Below are 14,964 nucleotides of genomic sequence, written 5' to 3' on the forward strand. Positions count from 1 at the left end.
ATCTTCCGAAACCTGTTTCCCTTCTCTCTCCACTCCTTCAACACCACTCTCCTCTTCATCTCCCGTCCTCCCATTCTTTCCCTTTTATACATTTTTTTTCTCCCCAAAATGAGCCCCCTCTTCCCTCCCCTTGCCATATATCATCGATGGCCCTGGATGACCATGTTGAATAGTCATAATGACCATACGTTCGACATTGTTGTGAGAGATTGTGATTGGGCATTATTTTGGCTTATGGATTAAGGTTCATATTTGAGATTGCAAACAGAAGGGTTTGGGTGAGGGTGGGTGATTTGTCGTTCGTTGTGGTGAGCAATTGGTGTTTCCAGCGGAAGGAGACATTGAACTGCCAGCAAAGCGGTCATTTCTCTCGGCCGGGGAATCTTCTTCACCAGACTGCATCGCCCCTCCCAGCTCCTTCCTTCATAGGTCCCTAACCTATCCGCACTCATTCACTCAGTCCTTAAACTCACTACTTATTTCTGCAGCACATTCACATCACCACCAAAATGATTTCATCATTAGTTTACTTTAAACACACAATGCACCACGATGATCCAAGCTGACTGCTTGTATGTGCTTGGCTTGTTTTGTCCACTCGTGAGGTCATCATGACTAATGCAATTTTAAGTCGAGTTTCATCACCAGCAGATGGTAACATTTATAAGTTAGGTCATATTACCCACCACCTCCATCTCGCTTTCTTTCAATTTAAACTTTGAAATATCTTCCATTAACAGTATTTCGTTATTAACAGTCATTCCTATTCCTTTGCAGCCCATCTGGTAGCAGCCTGGAGAGCGAAAGCGAAAGCCCCTCGATGCCCCCTCGGTTGCTCTCCCTTTCCTCAGACCCCGACCAAATACAAACGCCAATCCTTGCTTCGGCATTCATACCCGTCAGCCGCTAGGCTTTCTCAACACCTATCTGCCCTTGACTTGAATCCCTTATTTCTGAGCACTATAGTTGTATCTCCATGCTTGTACTTGACCTGCTTTCTCTGCTGCTTTATTTTGAGTGTTGTGCGGAAACTGAAAGTGCAGAACTTACTGGTTTATCAAGGTTCGATAATGAAATGGCATGTTGTTCCCTGCATAACTTTGAGCCAAGGTGACGATACTTTGCTGCTGTTTCGATTGTGACGATGCTTCCTTAAAAACCATCGTGCTCGGTTTTTCCCGTTCTTCCACCTTGGATTTTGTGCGAATCCTTTGAGGGTCATTATTAGGATGCGCCCTTCCGAGCTGCTCTTTGCCGTCGCATCAAACCGTTGCCACGACCACAGATTTCTGCATGGGAAAGAATGTCACGTGAATGCGAGCATCACAAACATTTCATACGGATTTGACGTTTGAACTTTGTCGTCTGCAAAAAGGAAGAAGAGGACGAAGCAGCACCCTCCGCGTGCACACGGCGTACTCGGAGCGAGCTCCCTCTGCTGTTACGCAGTTGCTGTTCATCGGGAGGTGATCTTTTCTGCTACGATCCTTTTTGTCTCCATTGATGAGCGACAACGTTGCTTTTTGTCGACTGTGAATAAGGAAATCCAATTCCCTGCCTGGATTGGTGTAAATATGAACCGTGTAACTCTATTCGTTATTTTTTTTGTTTTGTTTTGTTGTTTGGTTTTTTTTTTTTTTGTCCAGTTTTGCTTTTACTGGCATGTGTTTGGTGCACAAATGCAAATGCATTTAATCATGTATATTTGTATATGTTGTCTGTTTTCTTTCCTAATATTTGAAAAACGAACAAATGTCTGAATGCTTAAAAAAAAAAAAAAAATTGTTAATTTATTTATTTTAATGTCCACGCTTTTTAAAAAATTGTAATCAGCTCTGTCTATCTGTCTGTCTGTCCGTTATGCTTTCGCCTCCTTAACTATTGTGTAGAAATTCACCAAACTTGGTGGTTATGATCACCACCGTGGCAAGAAGGCGTGAGAGCAGGATAACTTTGACCCTGGGTGGGGTCATCAGGTCAAACAGCAAAAAATTCAATTACAGGCACATTTTCTCAATGAAACGTTATATGCAATCAGCATTGGGGAACGCATGAAACGTGTAACGATTGTTTCGATTTGAACCCCACTTCATGCTGTAGAGGGTGGGGACTTAGGGTCACGGGTCAAAACAGAAAAAAAATTTTGAAAAAAAAAACTCAGAATTTGATATTGGTCATTCCTGATGGAACGTTTTGCCATCTTTAAGCGGGACGCATCGGGATTTGTGATGGCGTGCCATTGACTTCACCGTAGTTTTAATTTTACAATAAGCTTTGTGGTTAGCTTGAACATGACAACACACTGCCACCAACTCTTGGTAAAAAGACACGATGCAGGATCTTTAGTGCCCATTAACAATCAATCCCAGCACACGGGTCCCAAGCTTAATGCCCCATCCAAGGGATGACTGGCTCGTTGACGGGACACGTCTGCAACACACCCCAGGACGACAGTTTATGCTTACGTCGGAAGTTATTCCCACACCAGGTAGCTCAAAGGTGCGTGCACTACCTATCAGGCAGCCTGCCAGCTTGCTTGACCACAACGTGTATTACATTACTATAATAGCTCATTTTGCCAATACACTGAAACATGTGGTGCCAGGTTCTGTTAAACAAGTGCATTACAAAAAACTTCTACACTCCTCATGAAAGCAACTGTGTTAATTACTTGACACAATGTGTGTACTAACTTGACTTGTATTACATTGATACAATGTAGTGATCATTGAGAGAATGCATAATGAGCGACAGCTAGCTGCACAAAAAGCAAATCTGCTTTGTGCAGCGAGCTATCTCAGTTGAGTACTTGTCTCGGTTGTCCTCCTGAAAGTTGGGATGAGCTAAAAGCAGTCATTCCGGTGTGTTGTCAGCAGAGTTTTGCATCTCGAAGTGTGTCGTCTTTTGGATTGTGATGTAAGACTGGCCGTCCCAGATCTATTGTAGACATTACGAATCTTTACCCATGAAGAGTAGGTCATTGTGTGTTGGTACTTCAGCCCAGTCCCCGACTTGGCTCTCGAATCAGCATGAAGGGACCAGGTTTTGTTTTGGTGAAAAATTCCGACATGTACACAAATTAATGGCCTCTGCTTGCAGGTGGTGGGAGTGCTGGGATGAACACTAAAGTTTATAACAAACAGATTTCAACTGTACATTGCTTGGTGGGTCAGAAAGGGATATAAAAGCTAAATAAAACGCTAAACGAGACCAGGGACATCATTTACAATGGATATCATTTTACGAATGAATACAAAGTTATACGACATTTATTTTTCTTGTTAATGGCCACAATTATTCCCACATTTTCATGGAGTCAGCCAGCGAAAGTTGTTGGCTCATCTTTCGCGAACCAGTTGATGTGGCATAACGTTCGACGAAGTAGGTTAGAACACCCTCTCTATCGAGTGCAGCCTGTAGCTGCTGGTTGCATCATTGGTTGGGACGCGGCTCTGCCGCTGATGCAGTGTCCCTCTTACCAGTACAACTGGTGCTCATTTTGCCGACCTCAGAAGGATGACAGGCTGAGTCAACCTCCTGGTGTATTTTAATTCAGCGGCCAACGGGGCTTGAACTCAGGACCTGAGGATCCCAAGCCGCTGCCCTAACCACTAAGCCAACACCAGGCTAAGTTAGAACACTAATTATTGTAAATAGCAAAGGTTCCCGGCGTTGCCGAGTCTTTTCAAGATCTTACAAGTCTTTTGGCATCCAAAGGGTCTTTGACGTCTTTAAAGGTCTTGGGGGTCTTCAAAGGTCTAAGGGGCCTCAACAGTCTAAACCCTAAAGGGTAAAAATGTTTAAAAGGTTCACAGCAATAGTACGTAATTAATAGACGTACGTGCAGTCAGGATTCAACTCACATTCAGACAGTACGTAATTCATAGACATATAGTCACGCAGCTTCATGGCCAGACAAAGTTGAAGGGTTTTTAAAGGCTGAGATGGTGGATAAAAATGCCTTTAGGACAATCCCAGACTTGGTCTGTGTGACAAACGTGGTGGTTATTGACCCAGTGGTCTTTGCAAAAAAATGCAAACTTACAGATAACAAATTTTATTTATTAGATTTGTTCAAGGTGCAGGTGACAGCTCGCCTACTCTTCGTGAAAGATATCGTGGATCTCAAACACCCATTAACCAGCTGGAAGATGGGATGCCCAGTTCAATGTCGACCTGAGGGTTGCTGCACACATTGATGCCTCACCCTGCCTGCAAACCACCAGGATGACAATTTACAACTGGGACGACATTCAAACCCAGGTGAGACAGCTCAGAGGTGAGTGTGTGTACCTGCAGGATATTCTGCTGGCCTGGTATTTGACCGTTAGAGGTGACTGATGCCTTTGAGTGAAACAAAGTAAATTGCCCTCCTGCACATTAACACACACACACCACACAAAGATGATGTATGTGATGACAGGTGTAAAGTGACAGTCATTTTTGTTTTATCAGGGAGGAGGAGTGTGGACCTGCGAGAACCCCTTCACCGACAAAAGGAGTGCATATTGCTCTTGGAGCCCTGTATTCATCAGAGAAAGGAGGAGGAGCGCAGAGGGGCATCGTAGCCATCAGCTCGTTATATAAAACGGGAATCACCATTTAATCGTGCAGTCCATTTGCGGTGAGATTTCTTTCATACATCAGTGTGAGTCTGTCTCCCGCACACGTCTGCACGACCCTTGGCCTGTTCACCATGCGCTTTCCCATGACAATGTCGCATAAATGTCGCAAACCAGCATCATCGATCTCAGGAAACACGAAACCAACTGCGAAATGTCGATTCGTTTGGTGCGAGTTGCCATCCTTTGGTTGCTCTAATTCACATTCCGACGTTCTTAGCCTCCATCAAGGTCTTGCTATACAAATTTCATGCTTCGACGATATAAGGTCTCACAACAGACAGTCTTTCAAAAGGTCGACCGCAGAGATCATCAAGCAGCATCATCATGACCTCGGCACGGCCCAGAGTATCACTCGATGACCCTCACCAAGCACGTGCCACCACACAACTATGTGGAAGGTCTCAGCTTTTAAAGATCCACCTGGATGGTGCTTCAGGGTCGCTTCACGCATTTTGAGAGTGATTCTTGACCTTTGGGAATCCGACGTCATGGTTTGAAGATTGACGTCGAGTCTCCCACGTCATCGCCGGCGATTCCTTCGAACTGGGTGAAATATCACTTTTTGTAAAATATTAATCAGAAGCAAAATGCACTTTCGATCGTCTTCTTTTAATCTGTTCTCACAAATGTTCCCATCAAGCTTGTTCCAGCATTTTATTTTTGTTCATATTGGTCTCTGGCTCATTCATGGAGGAGTTTGATGTGCATTGATTTATTCCAATGTCTTTGCTCTGTGTGTGATTATGTGCACAATCAACGTGCTGTTTAAGGACATTTGTTCACAATCGCTGAACATATGGGAATGCATGGGATTTGAATGAGTTCTCGTCATCATGGTCAGATGGGAAGTGCTGAACGAGGTTCAGATGGGAGCGCTGATGGGCCAACCCAATGAGGGGCACAACTGGATTTACCTGAAGGGTGGGTGGGGGGGGGCTAAAGTAACTTTCTAAGTGAATAAGTAGCAGAGGTCCACAAAATATTAAAGTACAAAATCAAGGTGATGAGGTGAAAATGCAAGTGTCAACCATAATCTCTGTGGAGCTGCGTCTATTGCGATTCCCTGCCAGTACAGTACTAATCTTCCTGTACTCTCACTATGTCTCTCCGAAGGACCATTAGATACCCCCCCCCCCTCCCATCTACTTTCTCAACAATCCTCTGGAAGAAGTCCTTTTTTTCAAGCTTCTGGGTCTCACGATCTGCTGTGACCTTTCCTGGGAAAGCCACATTTCCAAGCTGGCTTCCAAAGCCAGTCACCGATTGGGAATCCTCGATCGTGCAAAGTCCTTCCTCGGTCCACCTGAGCGTCTGACCACTTACAAAGCTTTCGTCCGCAGCCTGATGGAGTACTGCTCTCCCCTCTGGGCTGGTGCTCCTGCCTCTCACCTTTCTCGGCTTCACGCTGTGGAAACCAAGGCATTTAGGATCATTAATATCTCCCATGATGAGGCTGAGTCTTTGGGCCTCTCACTCTCTCATCGCAGGTTGGTCGGTGGTCTTTCTGTCTTCTACCGTCTCCTCTCCGGTCTCACCCCCCTCCCCCCTGCGATTTGTCCCCACCATATTTCTGCAGGGCGCTCAAGGTCCACCAACAACCGTCTTCTGGTAAAACGACCAAAAGAATCACTGCTCACCTTCACTCTTTCATTCCTCTTTTTTCCTGCCTTTGGAGTACACTCTCACACTCTCTTCAATCCCATTTTTCCCTCCAGGTCTTCAAAACAGCTGTTCACCACCACCTCTTATCATCCCCCATACAAATCCTCAATCTTTTCTATCCCGTTAATCCACCCCATACCCACCTCCTTGAAATTCCCTGCTTTCCTTCCTGAAAGTCCCTGTAATGTCCATCTTCTATTCCCCATGTTCCCTGCCCCATCCCTCTCCCTTCCACAGATCTCCTATTGTCTCTGTTCCCCACCGTTTTGTCCTTCCCACTCCCTCCCCTCTTGTCTCATACCCCCCTTGCTGTGTGTTGTGTGTTGGCTCTCATACGAGCCTAGTCACATCTCCCCCCCCCCATCCTGGTTGTTTGGTATATCGATCAATTTCAACGAAATGGCATTTTCACATTCAGCAAGAGATAGGATGAGATTTGATCTTTTTTCAAAGAAGGCAGGTGTTGCTATAGCAATCCAGGGACAAACCGTGATGTCATAATTACGTTTTGAACTGAACTTCTCATTACGAGGATGTCGTTTCCTGTGCCTCAACGCTCAACACAAAATTACTTTGCTTTGGACGTTAGCACAATTTCCTTTGACTATGTACGAGTGCAAATTGATGTGCATCCAATTGTTGATCTCTAAAACGGCTCCGAGTCCACAGAAGAGTAATCGCAAAGACGTAATACAATTTGTTGAAGCACAAGGTGAATCAACACATCGCGGTTTTCCGTTTTGTTTAAAATTTATGTTGACGTCTTTGCGATACCGATGGATCGGGTTATGGCTGAACCTGCACACGACTTCAATTAATGGATGCCAGTACTGGTTGTGTATCATATCTTGCCAGATCCCGAGAATAAAAACAATTCCACGTGACAACTCCCAAAGGAGGAAACAAACATCTAAAAAAAAAAAATTATTATTTGGTTGTAAATGTAATTTGGGTTTTCCCGTTTCGCGTTCCCACCTGAACGGATGGCTCATGATGCTTGGAGTCTAGGTTCAAATCCAACATACTATATCCATTTGTCCATTATCCTTGCACTTCGCACTAAAGTATATTGATGTCCACTTATTCAATGTCTTTGGCCTACGAATGATTTGTATTTAGACTCCATCAAGTGGCCTATACAGTAATGGCTGGAAGGATGGCCGACAGGTACGCACACTCACCTTTAAGCTGTCTCTACTGGGTTTGAATCCCGAGCCAGCTATAAACTGCAGTGTGCCCAGTGGCTGCCAAAAAAAAAATGTGGGATTTCAAAATTTGAATGCAGTTAAAGCTATCAAACTAATTAGGGTGCTCAGATTGTATAGTATCAACATTATATCCTATATCCACCTATTTCAATTAAAAAATATATATACATAATAACTACTACATGAAGCACTATAGTGTCTGTATGGTTACATCATCTTACTTAGTACGTGTATAGCCTATGGTTGCATAACTATCATGTATACCTCATGATTCGGTTAGCATTGATGAAAGCCTTTATACGATTGTACACGTTTCAGTATATTAGGCACTATCCAGTAGATTTAGCCCCAGAATGGCTGAACCTGAAACAAATTGCAATAGTTTTTTATTGCTAGATCTTGTTCAGGGGGTCACTCTGAATGTCCCAATATAAAATAGGACAAAATAGGACCACCGGAAGTGCCCTAATTTGCATAAATTCAAAATGGCCACCATTGAGCACTTGGGGGTGGGGGGGGGGCTGATATCTCCTAAACGGTGCGTTTTCGACCCCATAAATGTATTATTATCAGATAGGAAAGTGACCCCAAGGAATTCAAATATGTCGTCAAAATTTGTATATGATGTCATATATGTCAGAAATGACGTCATAGGCATCATACATGATGTCATAGGTGTCAAACAAATTCAAATCAAATTCAAAAGAGTTTATTTTCCCTTATCATGTAGTATACATCGGGATTGACAAATAAACTATGCAACACAACATGGAACACAACAAACCCCCTCCCCCCCCCCCATCAGGGTAACCTACACCAGCACATTTCACCTTAGGTAAATGGATTCAACGGCCAGGTGACTCTTTGTTCAGGTGATCATGAGTGTATCTGTACAATACATCAGATTTATGCGGCTATTTTTACACTGTGGGCATGACTGATTTCATTTTGCATGCTTTGTGTAGTGACTGCTGTAGAGTGTACTGTGTATATGGTGTTTGGTTCAGATTGTTTGTGTGGGGTATTAGACGTCGTATGTACGCGCATAGCATTAGGTAAACTACTTGACTGATTTTCGTGGAATTTAGCATAGCTTTGACAATATCCTAAAAACTAATTTTCCATCCACAGGGCGACCTCTACTCCATGGATGACAGACACAAAGTGTGCCATGTGTGAGAAACAGCTTGATGATGGCCAACAAACGTTTACTTTGACAGAGAAGGGTGCCCATAGTGAGGGAAGCTGCACAATCAAGAGGAGTTGCCATCAACGTGATAGTGGGACAGAAGTTCCACTCTGAATGCAGACTAGACTTTTGCAACAAGAAATCCATACAGTTTTCGTTAAAACGAAAGTTTTGGGAGGAGCCAGAGCCGCCAAGTCGCCGTTCTATTGAACCCATATTTAACTTTTTGGAACACTGCTTCCTTTGTGGGATGTCAGCAGACACCAACTCTGATGATTCTTTCCCTGTTCGAACGTGGGACTTCCAGAGGTCTATCTTTAAAGCATGCGACCAAAGGCCCTCAAACGATCCTTGGGCAGAGAAAGTTCGAGGACGTTTGGCATCTTGCATTGACCTTCACGCGGCAGATGCCATTTACCACATAGTTTGTAGTGTAAACATCAGAACAGGGAAGCAAATACCACTCCGTTACAGAAGTGACACCAGAAGCATTATTCCACCGACTAAGCAAGGGAGGCGGACAAACATTCAACGACAAGAGGCATTCCTGCAGGTCATCGATGACCTACAGGAAGGAGACTGAACAAACCACAGTCACTGATCTTGTTGATGAAATTTCAAAGATATGTGAAGACCCATACTCTCCAATGTATATGCGTGTAAAGTTATTTGAACATTTTGGAGAGCGGGTTGTGATCACGAACATAAATGGCAGACCGAACATTGTGACATTCAGGAAAGCTCAAGCGCAGATCCTCCAGGAATTTTATGACACTCCTAAAATGGACAATGAAGCTGATGAGAAGCGACGAATTATCAAGACTGCAGGTGAACTCATCAAATCGGACATTAAAGCGCAGGGCACTTCCAAATCAACATTCCCAGACCCAGTTCAACTTAGGTCTCTTGATCTTAACTTGAAATACTTGCCAGAATCACTTCAGCTTATTTTGTCTGGTCTTTTCCCAGGTGCAAATGACCTGAAGGTTGCCACAATAGGCCATTGCATCATGCAAGCTACTAGGCCTCGAACCGTCCTTGCACCCATCCCATTTGGGCTAGGTGTCCAACTGCACCATTTGTATGGTTCTAGATTTTTAATAGACAGTCTTTATGCTCATGGCTTATGTTTATCCTATGATGAGGTTTTGCGCTTCTCCAAGTCTGCAGCCAGATCAAGTGATACGACCTACCCAATATCAGGTCACTTTGGCCACGACATTGCCGACAATGTAGACCACAACCTCCGCACCATGGTACATTCCATGGTATGGGAATAGTGGTAGCTTGTACACCAGAAGTACTAAGTCAGAAGCCAGTACCACGATTCTTAGCCTATCCAGATGATGGGGTCCTGGCAGCTAAGATTGCCATCCATTATCACAACAGGTTTCTTGGGAAAAAGTCGTCATTACTTTTCCAGAAACTGCCTGATTTAATTGTCAACAATCTTACCTCCAACCTAAATCTTCTCTGGAAGATTTCCTTGCCCCTTTGTCCCAGTAGACCAGGGTGGTCAGGAACGATTGCAAGTTATATGCAAGGGTGAACATCCAGGTAAATCATCCGTACACTTCCTTCAGATGATAGACTTAGACCCCATGAACATGTCCTGCGTCTACTCGACATTGCTGTTTGTTGTCGAAGAAAACAGGAAACACAGTACCATTCCTATTCTGACATTTGATCAACCATTGTGGTTGAAAGCGCGGATGATCATTCATCATGAGGACAAATCCAGCGAACTGAAGAAAGTAGTCCTCAAGTTAGGAGGTTTTCACCTCATGATGAGTTATCTTGGATCCATTGGACACCTCATGAATGCCTCAGGACTTCAGGAAGCACTTGAATTAGTTTATGCCGAAAATGCAGTAGACTGCATCCTGAATGGCAAGGCCTATGCTTGGGCTATACGTGGGCATACACCGATTTATGCAGTTCTGAATTCAATGATTCTGTGTGAAGCATATGATTTCATGTCCCACGAAAACGAAGTCAAATATGATAACATTGAGTGAAAGAGATGATGTGCACCCAGATCTCAAAGAGGCAGGTCAGCTATACGATGGTCTACTTGCGGTTGATATTCAAGCGAAATAAGCATGCAGTCGTGACGTCTTGAAGAGAATAAGCCAGGTCCTGCAGAAACACACGTCACGGATCGCTGAGTTCCCGATGGGCCAACTGTGGCTACAGTACATGTCGATGGTCGAGCTACTTCTCCAGTTTCTGAAGGCAGAACGAACAGGCGATTTTGACCTCCACTTGTCCTCACTGCGGAAGATGTTGCCACACCTTGCTTCCGCAGGACATTCACACTACACGAAGTCCGGCCATGTTTACCTGACAGACATGCTCAACTTGGAGAAGATTAGCCCGGATGTTCACCATCAGTTCCGCTCTGGAAAATTTGTCATTCGAAGAACTGACAGGTTCTGGGCGGGTCTCCCGACTGACCTTGTAATTGAATAAGTCTTAATGCGGACTCTGAAGTCAACTGGTGGATTGACCCGTGGTCGTGGCATGGAGGAAACTCAGAGGACACGATGGTTGTTAGCTGTGCATCGGTAAATGAGAGCATGCAAAATCTAACAGGGACCCATTATTGCACCAGCGAGCAGCACAAAGAGATGTCGTCATCGAGAAAAGCCCGGGACTGCAAAGACACCGACACAATCTCAAAATTCCTTCAAGACCGAAATCCACTTGTCCAGTCAGACAACCTCAGGAACATTGCAACTGGAGTCGTCTCACATAGTTCAGCAAACCCACATAAAGCAGAAGAAGTTGGTTCAGCTATTCTACAGAAGATGTCTGGCCAGAATATGTTCGAGTATTCATTTAAGAAGGCAGACACCGCCAAAATAATGGGTCAGAAGGTGGTCTCTGCAGGCAATGAAACCATTGCTGTACCAGTTGATCCACAACTGCTGTTCCAGCGCCTGCTCCTTGTTGCAAACAGTGAACCAAACAGAGATTTGAAGGGCCTGTTCAAGCACGAACTCTCAAGCTATCCTGCGTCCTTGTTTGATGCCCACGGAGTTATGCGAGAAGCGAATAAGCCACAACTTGGCGACGCACTTGAGAGCTGTGCACCAACAGCAGTTGCAGGAGATGCACTACAGCGCATCCCTGAGTACTACTTACTAGATGGTGGATCTCTCCTTTACAGAACACCTTGGAAGAAAGATGACACCTACGAGGAAATCTGTGATCACTACATCACCCATGTCCAAAAGCACTACAAAAATGCCATTGTAGTATTTGACGGATACGCTCATGGTCCTTCCACCAAAGATGTTACCCATCAGAGGAGAACGAAGGGAGCTGTTGGTCCACGAGTTTCTTTTTCCCCCCAAATGCCACTAACTACAAAAAAGGAACACTTTCTAGCAAATGCTGAGAACAAGCAGTGCTTTATACATTTGCTGATGGAAAAGATGGGTGAAAACGGCATCAAGACCCTAAGCGCAGATGGTGATGCTGATGTTTTGTCCTATTTTATATTGGGACATTCAGAGTGACCTCCTGAACAAGATCCAGCAATAAAAAAAAACTATTGCAATTTTTTCAGGTTATAGTGTAATTCTACTGGACTATATGTAATCTTAATTAAAATGCACAAATTCAGGAGTGTACACTCTGCAAATATAACACATTAATATTGGACTTTCAAAACACTTTAGTTTTTTATTTAAGATGTTATAACTCAAACTGGTTACATTCTAGAGTACAACTATCAGTGCCAAGTGGGCTTTAGAACATAAAATATAAACAGTTTTACTATTATGGAGAAAAAAATCATAAAATCATTTCCCGAGCATTGAATTATAAATAACATGTGAAAATAAATCTGTCTTACTTCGGTGAGGGCTTTAATGCTACAAAGTGAAAATAGCCCTATTCATATGCAAAAGAACACAATATATAAATGTGATACCATACATGATGCCAGGTTCAATGGCTGAACAAAGCAAAGTCATCAGAGCACCCATGAAAAAAAACTTTATTACAATGAAACTTATTTACATGGTTTATGATTTAACAGACTAACTCTTTCAAACATATAATACATTAGGACTGTTTCCATTTATTTCCCATCACCACTAACACCATCACCCTGACCTGAGGGGCAGATCACACTGATCACCCACATTACAATTTTCTTTTTCTGCACCGAGACAGTTTTTTTTTCCAATTTTCCCAAGCTGGAATTGGTTTGTGACAGCTTATTATGTCCTGATTCAAGGAGGGCCTGAGCTGCACAAATTTCTTCCATTATTTGAGATTTTGATGCCAGAGCTTTCTTCAGACGTTCATTCGCTTCAGCCACAAGTTTATCAGCTGTTTTCAGGTCCAGTTGAAGTCTGTCCTTCTGTTTCCTGAGTTTTTTCTCCTCTTTTTCTTCAGCTTCTTTTTTTAGGTTCTGTTTTGCATCTCTATCTGCTTTGTATTTCCTATGTGCTTGGCGCACACTCTCCAGCATCGATTTGGTAACTGGAACTTGGCATGGTTCACCCTTTCCATTATGGGTCACTGCATCTTTTATGGTTCTCAAACCATTCACAGCATTTTCACTCAGATGGGTTCTCTGTGAAGTGACTGTATATTTGTTCAGTGAAAAACCCCTTTCAACATCAGCCTGTCCATGTGATATGGCCAAAACAACTTTCACAAACTGTCCAAGAATGGGGTACTTCTCTTTGCCAGTAGAGGTCTTCACATCCAACACTCTGGCCCAATATCTATCAACTCTCTGATATGAGCCTCCTTCCTCCATGAACCAGGATTCATTGATTTCATTCTCAGCCTGGTAAAGCATCCATTCATCACCAATTTGATCTATGTCTTTATCAGAAAAGATATGAGGAAATTTCCAGGCAGCTGCTTTGATAGAATCCATCGATTTCTCCTGCCGTCTCATCAGTGGATGGAAGAAACGTAATCGCCTCAGCAAAGAATTGTCCAGTGGAAGGCGATTAATCAAATGCTTTGCTACAGCAGCATATGCATCCTTGACATCTGAGAAGAAACCAACTTTATCCAATGGAGTGATGTTCTTCTTTGGCAGAAGCTGTCTTGTTGATTCACCAATGGCAATGCGGTCATTGGATAACATCAGGTCCTTCTTCATAATGTCAGTATCAAGCAAATCTTGGCCTTCTTTGTCTTTTATGACTTCACATGTCAGAAATTTCTTAAGTATGTTCTTCAAGAGATCTGAGAGCTCTGAATAAAGGACATGCATGAGTGGCTCTTGAGACTGGAAAAGAGTGAGGAACCCAATAAATGCACTGGTAAGGTACTGCAAGAAGTGCAATCTGAGCAGGGTCAGGTCACACAGCTGTTTTCTAACGTCTTTGTATATCTGACTAGAGATAAGCAGCTTCACATTTTCTTTTGGGAGGAAGACAGTGAAGTACTCAACCAAACTTTTCCATTGCTCTATCACTCTTTCCAATACAGGGCCAATGCTCAACCATCGATTGCTAACATAGCGTAGAAGAACATGGTTCTCCACCTCCATCAAAGCTTGAATTTGGGAGTAGTCCTCTTTACGTGATGCCGTTTGATGGAAGAACTTGAATAGCTGATCAAGAAAACTGTCTATGCCCCACGATTCTAGAACACCCATTGCTTTTCCAAATGCATTGTGTACTGTGTGTATGTTGCATGATCCTACATCAACAAGCCCATGGGAACCTGCAGCCTTGCAGTCTGCATCCATTTTTTTCCCATAATGCTTTGTTTACATTAAGTCCATCCATTCCCAGCATAATCATGTTTTTTTTAAATCAAGACCATCTTCTTCCAATGCGTCTGAAAGGGTGTCCCTCAGAATTTGAGCTGTTGCATGACCCAACATCTTTGACTTCAAGTAGTGTGTGTCAATCAATCCATCATTCCAAAAACGAATATGGATATCTAGTTGCTTTTTCATATGGTCATTTAGTAGTTTCATCTAACAAGATGGCATAAAATGTAGAAGTGTTCCTAATCTTTGTAACAAGATCTTCATGAAAGAAAGAACCAAGTCCATGTGAGACTACATATGAGACTTTACTACAGTTACGTTTCACATCCCTTGCAACATCACTGTCGGTGAACATTTCTTGAAATGTTTCAGCTATCTTATCACATGATCTGAAAGATAAATTGTCTTGTGCAACTTTCATGACCCATATAGCTTCTGCTTTTGTAACTTTGTCCTGGTGTGAAAGAGTCCATTTTTGGGATGCTCCAGAGGTTGATGCTTGTGACAAATATACCCCACCTGACC

At 43.3% G+C, this 14,964-nt stretch overlaps 1 protein-coding gene across 7 annotated transcripts in view; it reads left to right on the plus strand.

Annotated features, from left to right (window-relative positions):
* LOC147026570 (P2R1A-PPP2R2A-interacting phosphatase regulator 1-like) overlaps positions 1–14,964 on the plus strand; it is a 43,032-nt gene that overhangs the window by 19,085 nt on the left and 8,983 nt on the right. For 3 of the 7 annotated variants that reach the window (XM_085882126.1, XM_085882125.1, XM_085882129.1), the window contains 2 exons: positions 778–4,263; positions 4,456–4,624. In XM_085882126.1, coding sequence (XP_085738252.1) covers positions 778–1,142 — 365 coding nt within the window. In that variant the 3' untranslated portion in view covers positions 1,143–4,263; positions 4,456–4,624. Of the gene's footprint in view, positions 1–173; positions 4,264–4,455; positions 4,625–14,964 lie in introns of those variants that run through there. The other 4 variants (XM_085882127.1, XM_085882130.1, XM_085882132.1 and 1 more) reach the window with 4 other exon arrangements.

Source organism: Eptatretus burgeri, chromosome 5 (assembly GCF_056783735.1).
Source record: "Eptatretus burgeri isolate ZD-2024b chromosome 5, Ebu_testis_v1, whole genome shotgun sequence".
Lineage (NCBI taxonomy): Eukaryota > Metazoa > Chordata > Myxini > Myxiniformes > Myxinidae > Eptatretus > Eptatretus burgeri.